The sequence below is a fragment of the Camarhynchus parvulus genome, unplaced genomic scaffold (genome assembly GCF_901933205.1).
Source record: "Camarhynchus parvulus unplaced genomic scaffold, STF_HiC, whole genome shotgun sequence".
In the NCBI taxonomy this organism is placed as follows: Eukaryota; Metazoa; Chordata; class Aves; order Passeriformes; family Thraupidae; genus Camarhynchus; species Camarhynchus parvulus.
In genome coordinates, this window is record NW_022148248.1 from 306354 (window position 1) to 315988 (window position 9635).

The following is a 9635-nucleotide window of genomic DNA, read 5'->3' on the forward strand; positions in this document are numbered from 1 at the left end:
GGGATTTTTTCCCCAGAATTTTGGGGGACGTTTTCCCTGAAATTTTGGGGCTATTTCCTGAGATTTTGGGGGTGTTTTCCCCTGGATTTTTGGGGCGATTTCCCGCGGTTTTGGGGCTCACCTGAGCGCAGGTTGGTCATGGTGGCCGGGTACTCGAGTGGGACAATTTCCCAGGATTTTGGGGCATTTTCCCAGGATTTTTTAGGATTTTTTTCCCCAGGATTTCTGGGATATTTTCCCAGGATTTTTGGGGTGATTTCCCCGGGATTTTTGGGGTGTTTTCCCCAGGATTTTTGGGGTGTTTTCCCCAGGATTTTTGGGGTGTTTTCCCCAGGATTTTTGGGGTGTTTTCCCCAGGATTTTTGGGGTGATTTCCCCGGGATTTTTGGGGTGATTTCCCCGGGATTTTTGGGGTGTTTTCCCCGGGATTTTTGGGGCTCACCTGAGCGCAGGTTGGTCATGGTGGCCGGGTACTCGAGGCTGTTGGGGTTGTGGGCGGTGACCCCGATCTCGATGGAGCCCGACCATTTGTCCACCAGTTTGTCGATGCGGATCTGGGGGGGCCACGGGCTCAGGGCACCCCAAAAACCCAAAGTACAACCCCCAAAACAACCCCAAATATTCCCAGAAAATCATCAAAAAAAAATCCCAAATAAACCCCCAAAAAATCCCCTAAATATCAAAATAAATCCCCCAAAAAATCCCAAAAAATCCCCAAAAAATCAAAATAAATTAAAAAAAAATCCCAAAAAATCCCAAAAAAATCCCCTAAAATTCAAAATAAATCCAAAAAAAAAATCCCCAAAAATATCCGAAAAATCAAAATAAATCCTAAATAAATCCCAAAAAAATTCCCCTAAAAATCAAAATAAATCCCAGAAAAATCCCAAAAAATCCCCAAAAAATAGAAAAGAAACAAAAATCCCCAAAAATCAAAACAAATCCCCAAAAAAATCCCAAAAGATCCCTGAAAAATGAAAATAAATCCCCAAAAAAATCCCCGAAAAATCAAAATAAATCCCAGAAAAATCAAAAAAAATTCCCCAAAAAATCCTAAAAAATCCCCCCAAAAAAAAATTTAAAAAATCCACAAAAATTCCCCCAAAAAATCCCAAAAAATCCAAAAAATTCAAAAAAAATCCCAAAAAAATAAAATCCAAAAAACAAAATAATCAAAAAAAATCCCCCAAAATCCAAAAAAAAAATCCAAAAAAATCAAAAAAAAGTAAAAAAAAATCCCCAAAAAATTAAAAAAAAAAAATGCCCCAAAAAATCCCAAAAATTCCAAAAAAAAAAGCCCAAAAAATCCCAAAAAATTCCAAAAAAACTCCAAAAAAAAAAATATCAAAAAAAATCCAAAAAAATCCAAAAAATCCCAAAAAAATCCCCCCAAAAAATTTTAAAAACTGCCCAACCCCTCCCCAGCGGAAGTGTGGGCAACAAAAAAGCGAACCACCTGTTGAACATCCGAGGGCGCCGCCGCGGCGTGGCCGGCGAGGTTGGTGAGCACCACGCCGTTGTTGAACACTTGAACGGCAAACACGCTGGGATCGAAACGTCGGGGAAAAATGGCGAATAGTGGGGAAAAAATGGGGGAAAAATGGGGGAAAAAAATGGGAAAAGGGGAATGGGAAAAAATGGGGGAAAATGGGGGAAAATGGGGAAAATGGGGGAAAATGGGGGAAAATGGGAAAAAATGGGGAAAAATGGGGAAAAATGGGGGGAAAAATGGGGAAAAATGGGGAAAAAATGGGGGAAAAATGGGGAAAAATGGGGAAAAAATGGGGAAAAAATGGGGAAAAAATGGGGAAAAAATGGGGGAAAAATGGGGAAAAAATGGGGAAAAGAAAAATGGGGGAAAAATGGGGAAAAATGGGAAAAATGGGGGAAAAATGGAAAAAAATAGGGGAAGAAAATGGGGAAAAAGGGAAAAAATGGGGAAAAAATGGGGAAAATGGGGAAAAAATGGGGGGAAAAATGGGGGAAAAATGGGGGGGAAAAATGGGGAAAAAATGGGAAGGGAAAAATGGGGAAAAATGGGGAAAAAAAAATGGGGAAAAGGGGAAAAATGGGGAAAGGGAAAAAATGGGGAAAAATGGGGAAAAAATGGGGGAAAATGGGGGGAAAAAATGGGGAAGGGAAAAAATGGGGGAAAAATGGGGAAAAAATGGGGGGAAAATGGGGAAAAATGGGGGGGGGAAAATGGGAAAAATGGGGGAAAAATGGGGAAAATGGGGGAAAATGGGGAAAAATGGGGAAAAATTGGGGAAAATGGGGAAAAATGGGGAAAAATGGGGGAAATGGGGGAAAAATGAGGGAAAATGGGGAAAAATGGGGAAAAATGGGGGGAAAAAAAATGGGGGAAAAATGGGAAAAATGGGGAAAAATGGGGAAAATGGGGAAAAAATAGGGGGAAAAAAATGGGGAAAATGGGGAAAAATGGGGGAAAAATGGGGAAAAATGGGGAAAAAATGGGGAAAAGGGGGAAAAAATGGGGGGGAAAATGGGGGAGGGGAAAATGGGGAAAATGGGGGAAAAATGGGGAAAAGTTGGGGGAAAATGGGGAAAATGGGGAAAAAATGGGGAAAAAAAAAATGGGGAAAATGGGGAAAAATGGGGGAAAATGGGGGGAAAAAAATGGGGAAAAATGGGGGAAAAAATGGGGAAAAATGGGGAAAAATGGGGAAAATGGGGAAAATTGGGGAAAAATGGGGGAAAAATGGGGAAAAAATGGGGAAAAAATGGGGAAAAATGGGGGGGGAAAATTGGGGAAAAGAAAATGGGGAAGGAAATGGGGAAAAAATGGGGGAAAATGGGAAAAATGGGGAAAATGGGAAAAATGGGGAAAAATGAGAAAAATGGGGAAAAAATGGGGAAAATGGAAAAAAATGGGGAAAAATGGGAAAAAATGGGGAAAATGGGGGAAAATGGGAAAATGGGGGAAAATGGGGGGGAAATGGGGAAAATGGGGGGGAAAATGGGGAAATGGGGAAAAATGGGGAAAAAGTGGGGAAAAAATGGGGAAAAAATGGGGAGAAAAACGAGGGAGAAATGGGGGGAAAAACGGGGGGAAAATGGGGAAAAATGGGGGAAAATGGGGGGGAAAATTGAGAAAAATTGGGGAAAATGTGGAAAAATGGGGAAACAATTGGGAGAAATGGAAAAAAATGGGGGAAAATGGGGAGAAATGGGCAGAAGTGGGGGGAGTGGGGAAAAAGGGGGAAAATGGGGAGAAAACGGGGAAAATCGGGATAAATGAGGAAAAAAAATGGGGGGAATCAGGTAAATTAGCATAAAGGGGCGTGGTTTGACCATTCTGGCCACACCCCTCATGCTAGGCCACACCCACAAACAATGTACATGTGCTTTATTGGCATAAATGGGCGTGGCTTTGATTATTTGGCCACACCCTTTGTGTTTGGCCACACCCACACCCTCCCACACATTGGTCCCTTATTTGCATACAGGGGCGTGGCTTGTTCTAGTTACACCCTTGGGTTTTGGCCACACCCACAACCCCCACATATTGACCCATTATTTGCATAAAGGGGCGTGGCTTGTTAAAGTCACACCCCTCCCTTTTGGCCACACCCATAACCCCATATATTGATGCTTATTTGCATAAAGGGGCATGGCTTGTTCCAGTTACACCCTTCACATTTGGCCATGCCCACAACTCCCACATATTGACCCACTATTTGCATAAAGGGGCGTGGCTTGTTCTAGTTACACCCCTCCCCTTTGGCCACACCCATAACCCCATATATTGATTCTTATTTGCATAAAGCAGTGTGGTTTGTTACAGTTACACCCCCTCACTTTTGGCCACACCCACAAACCCCATATATATATGACTTATTTGCATAAAGGGGCGTGGTTTGGCTGGCCCCGCCCCCGGCACTCACCCCCCTCGAGGCTCTCGGGGAATTTGTCCGGCCGGGGCTGGGGGGGGGCGCGGGGGGGGGGGGCAGCGCTGGTGGGGGGAGGGGACAGAGGTGACACCGGCACGGCCACCGGGGTCCCCAAATCCCCCTGACCCCCCCCACACCCCCACATTTCACATCAATCCCCCCAAATCCTCCTAAATCCTCCCCAAATCCCCCCAAACGCCCCAAACCCTCCCAAATCCCCTTCCCAGCCCCCAAACCCCCCAAATCCCTCCCAAAACCTCCCAATTTCCCTTTCCCACCCCCCAAATCCCCCAAAAGCCCCCCAAACTCCCCTTAAATCCCCCCCAAACCCCCTTCCCACCCCCCAAAACCCCCCAAATCCTCCCCAAAACCCCCCAAACTCCCTTTAAGTGCCCCCCAAACCCCCCCAAATCGCTCCCCAAACCCCCCCCATACCTGGCACAGCCGCGGCGCTCTCCCCCCCCGCCTCCTCCAGCTCCTGCGTCTCGCTCAGCGCCCGCCGTGCCGGTGCCACCCCGGCGCCACCCCCGGCGTTGCCGCCGGGCGCCACCTCGGGCGGCACCACGGTGACCTGGGTGCACTTGCCGTACAGATCCACCACGGCCCAGACGCCGGGGGCAGCCCGGCGGCCGCCACGCCCAGTCGCGCCCGTTGACCCAGAGGCTGGCGCCCGACGCCCGTCGCCTCGACGCCCACGCGGTCGCCCTCGGCCAGCGGCGTCCAGGTCGGGCCCGAAGTCCTCGCGCAGGGAGCGCCCGTCGCGCAGCACCGAGCAGCCCGAGAGCACCCAGGAGCCGCCGCGCAGCCCCGTGGCGCTGCTGGGGAACTCCAGCTCGGCCGGGTCCAGCGCGGTGACGCCCACCTCGATGGAGCCGCTCCACGAGTTCACCTGGAAACGCAAAAAAACGCAAAAGAAATGGGTTTTTAGAGAAAAATGGGATTTTTGGGGGGTATTACTGAGATAAAATGGGATTTGGGGACATCTGGAACTCCAGCTCGGCCGGGTCCAGCGCGGTGACGCCCACCTCGATGGAGCCGCTCCACGAGTTCACCTGGAAACGCAAAAAAACGCAAAAGAAATGGGATTTTTAGAGAAAAAAATGGGATTTTTTGGGCGTAAAATGGAGAAAGAATGGGATTTGGGGAGGGTTTGGGGACATCTGGAACTCCAGCTCAGCCGGGTCCAGGGCGGTGACGCCGACCTCGATGGAGCCGCTCCACGAGTTCACCTGGAAACGCGACAAAACGCAAAAGAAATGGGATTTTTAGAGAAAAAAACGGGATTTGGGGACATCTGGAACTCCAGCTCGGCCGGGTCCAGGGCGGTGACGCCCACCTCAATGGAACCGCTCCACGAGTTCACCTGGAAATGAGAGAAAACGCAAAAAATTTGGGATTTTTAGAGAAAAAAATGGGATTTTTTGGGCGTAAAATGGAGAAAGAATGGGATTTGGGGAGGGTTTGGGGACATCTGGAACTCCAGCTCAGCCGGGTCCAGCGTGGTGACGCCGACCTCGATGGAGCCGCTCCACGAGTTCACCTGGAAACGCAAAAAATTTGGGATTTCTTGGGTGTAAAATGGGAAAAAAAATGGGATTTTTAGGGGGTATTACTGAGAAAAAATGGGATTTTTTGAGGGTAAAATAGAGAAAAAAAATTGAATTTTTGGGGGGTAAAATGGAGAAAAAAAAGAGATTTTTTGGGGGGGTAAAATAGAGAAAGAATGCGATTTAGAAAGGGTTTCAGTGGAGTCACTAGAGGAGTTCACCTAAAAAGAGAAAAACTTGAAATTAGAAAAAGTTTGGGTGGAGGTGCTCCAGGAAATCACCTAAAAATGGAGAAAAAATGGGGTGAAAATAGGGAAAGAATGGGATTTGGGGAGGGTTTGGGGACATCTGGAACTCCAGCTCGGCCGGGTCCAGCGCGGTGACGCCGACCTCGATGGAGCCGCTCCACGAGTTCACCTGGAAACGCAAAAAAATGCAACAAAAATGGGATTTTTGGAGAAAAAAATGGGATTTTTTGGGTGTAAAATAGGAAAAAACCCGGGATTTTTAGGGGGTATTACTGAGAAAAAATGGGATTTTTCTGGGGGAAAATGGAGAAAAAATGGAAGTTGGAAAGAGTCCCAGTGGAGCTGTTCCAGGAGCTCACGTGAAAATGGAAAAACTGGGTAAAAATGAGAAAAAACTGGGAAAAAATGAGATGTTGGGGGGTAAAATGAGACTTAGAAAGGGTTTCAGTGGAGCCGTTCCAGGAGTTCACCTACGAAGAGGAAACGCAGGAATTAGAGAAACTTTGGGTGGAGGTGCTCCAGGAAATCACCCAAAAATGGGACAAAACAGGAATTAGAAGAAGTTTGCACGGAGTTACTCCAAGAATTCACCGAAAAACGGGAAAAAAATACGGTTCAAAGAGGGCGTGGAGGAGCCTCAGCTGCTCTGTTCTGGTTCTTCCCAGTGCAACCCAGTGCAACCCAGTACAACCCAGTATAACCCAGTCCAACCCAGTCCAGCCCAGTACAACACAGTCCATCCCAGTACAACCCAGTACAACCCAGTCCAGCCCAGTCCAGCCCAGTCCAGCCCAGTCCAGCCCAGTCCAGCCCAGTACAACACAGTCCAGCCCAGTACAACCCAGTCCAGCCCAGTCCAGCCCAGTACAACACAGTCCATCCCAGTACAACCCAGTACAACCCAGTACAACCCAGTACAACCCAGTCCAGCCCAGTCCAGCCCAGTACAACACAGTCCATCCCAGTACAACCCAGTACAACCCAGTCCAGCCCAGTCCAGCCCAGTCCAGCCCAGTACAGCCCAGTCCAGCCCAGTACAACCCAGTCCAGCCCAGTCCAGCCCAGTACAGCCCAGTCCAGCCCAGTACAACCCAGTCCAGCCCAGTCCAGCCCAGTCCAGCCCAGTCCAGCCCAGTACAGCCCAGTCCAGCCCAGTCCAGCCCAGTACAACACAGTCCATCCCAGTACAGCCCAGTACAGCCCAGTCCAACCCATCTCCTCACACCTCCCCTCCCAGTTCCTCCCAGCCTCCAACTCTCCTCCCCCAGTGCATCCCAGTCCTTCCAGTCCCCTCCATTTCTCTCTCTCTCTCCTCTCCCAGTCACTCCCAGTCCATCCCAGTCACTCCCAGTCCATCCCAGTCTCTCCCAGTCCATCCCAGTCTCTCCCAGTCTCTCCCATTCCCTCCCAGTCCCCTCCAGTGCCCCCCATTCCCCCCAGTCTCCCCCAGTCCCATCCATCTCACCCTCAGCGCTCTCCCAGTCCCTCCCAGTACCCCCTGTCCGTTCCTGTCCCTCCCAGTCTCATCCATCTCCTCTCCCAGTGCCCCCCAGTCCCTCCCAGTGCCCCCCATTCCCCCCAGTCTCCCCCTCACCTTCCTGTCGATCCTCACGGTGAAGACGCGCCCGGGCCTCAGCGGCTCCCGGCTCAGCACCAGCCCGTGGTTGAACTCCTGGCCGGGCTGGGCCCTGGCGGCGCTGCGCCCGCCCTGCGACAGCGACACGAGGCGCCCGCAGCGGGGATGCAGCTCCGGGGCCGGCCCCGGGGCTCCCCCCGCGGCTCCGCCCGAGGAGCCCCCGCCGGGCCCCGGCGCCGCCATCGCTCCGCGCCCGCCCCGCTCCCGCCCGCCCGCAGCGCGACGTTTCCCGCGGCCCGGCGCGCTTTGCGGCGGCGCCGCTTTAACCCATTGCCCCGCCGCCGGGCCCGCTCCGGGGCGGCCCTCCCGCTCTCTCCGCGCTCTGCCCGCTCTTCTTTCCCCTGCCCCGCCTTTCTCGCCCTCTCCCACCCCGCTGGGACCCCGCTTTTCTCTATGGCACCGCTTTACGGCAGCCCCTCAGAGCGCCTTCCTCGCTTTACGGCAGCCCCTCAGAGCGCCTCCCTCGCTTTACGGCAGCCCCTCAGAGCGCCTTCCTGGCTTTATGGCGGAGCGGCGGCAGCTCCCTCATGCCCCTTCCTCGCTTTACGGCGGCAGCTCCCCTCAGAGCGCCTTCCTCGCTTTATGGCGGAGCGGCGGGAGCTCCCTCACGCCCTTCCCTCGCTTTACGGCGGAGCGGCGGGCTCTGCCCTCACGGCCCTTCCTCGTTTTACGGCGGGAGCTCCCCTCAGAGCGCCTCCCTCGCTTTACGGCGGAGCGGCGGGCTCTGCCCTCACGGCCCTTCCTCGTTTTACGGCGGAGTGGCGGGAGCGCCCCTCAGAGCCCCTGCCTCGCTTTACGGCGGGAGCTCCCCTCACGCCCCGGCAACGGTTGCCATGGCGACGGGCCCTGCCCGGCAACGGCGCTCATTCATTACGGGCCGCGTAATTAACGGAACGTAATTAGCGCCGGGGGGGCTCCTGGGGAGGGGGACAAAGCGGTGGCGGTGCCCTGTGGTTACTGCGGGTAATTAGCGCTAATGAGGAGTTAATTAATTAGAGGGAGGGGATGAGGTGCTGTCCAGGATCTGAAGAGTTGAAATTAATGTTAATTAGGGTAATTAGGGGCATCATGGTGCTGGCCCCGCCACACACAGAAATTCGCACGAAATTTTCCGCGAAAATTCCAAAATTCCCAATTTGCCCTCCAAATCCCCCTCAAATCCTCCCCAAACCCCCAAATCCCCCCCAAATCTTCCATCAATCCCCCCAAATTCCCCCTCCATCATCCCAAATCCCCCCAAATCTTCCATCAATTCCCCTGAATTTCCCTCCATCGCCCCCAAACCTCCCCAAATCCCCCCCAATTCCCCCCAAACCCCCCCAGATCTCCTCAAATCTCCCTCCATCCCCCCCAAATCCCCCCGAACCCCCAATCCCCCCCAAATCCCCACAAATTTTTCTCCATCATCCCCAAATCCCCCCATTCCTCCTCCCCGAACCCCCAAATCCCCTCAAACCCCCCCAAATCTCCTCACTATCCTCCCCAAACCCCCCCGAACCCCAAATCCCCTCCAAATTTCCCCCAAACCCCCTCAAAGCCCTCAAATTTGCCTCCATCGCCCCCAAATTTCCCTCCCCGTCCCCCAAACTCCCCCAAATCCCCCCAATTTTGCCTCCATCACCCCCAAATCCCCCCTATTCCTCCTCCCCGAAGCCCCAAATCCCCCAAACCCCCCAATTTCCCTCCATCACCCCCAAATACCCCCTGAACCCCAAATCGCCTCCAAATCCCCCCAAACCCCCTAACCCCCCAAATCCCCTCCACATTTCCCCAAACCCCCAAATCCCCCCCAAATCCCCTGAAATCCCCCCAAATTTCCCTCCATCACCCCAAATCCCCCTCCCCATCCCCTAAATCCCCCAAATCCCCCCAATTTCCCCCCATCCCCCAATTTCCCCCAAATCCCCCCCAATCTCGCCCCCCATCCCCTAAATCCCCAAATCCCCCCCAATTTCCCCCCAAATCCCCCAATTTCCCCCATCCCCCCGGCCCCGCTTCCCTCCCCCCCCCGGTCCTCCCCGGGGCGGAGCCTGCGCGGCCCCGGCGGCGCCAGACACGGCCGGGCACGGCCCGGAGCGCCCCAAAAATCCCCGAAACCGCCCCGGGACCCCCTAAATACCCCAAAATTACCCTTTAAACCGCCCCGGGACCCCCAAACCCGCCCTGGGACCCCCGAATTACCCTAAAAATCCCTTAAACCGCCCCCGGGACCCCCGAATTACCCTAAAAATCCCTTAAACCGCCCCCGGGACCCCTAAATACCCCAAAATTACCCTTAAACCGCCCCGGGACC

General features: G+C 52.8%; 1 protein-coding gene across 1 annotated transcript in view; it reads right to left on the reverse strand.

The window, feature by feature from the left end:
- NEURL4 (neuralized E3 ubiquitin protein ligase 4) overlaps positions 1-7525 on the reverse strand; it is a 35998-nt gene extending 28473 nt beyond the window's left edge. Inside the window, 6 exon segments of the mRNA XM_030970048.1 lie at positions 443-599; positions 1457-1527; positions 4347-4523; positions 4526-4619; positions 4621-4800; positions 7301-7525. Coding sequence (XP_030825908.1) covers positions 443-599; positions 1457-1527; positions 4347-4523; positions 4526-4619; positions 4621-4800; positions 7301-7525 — 904 coding nt within the window.
- Between the last annotated feature and the right edge of the window lie 2110 nt (positions 7526-9635).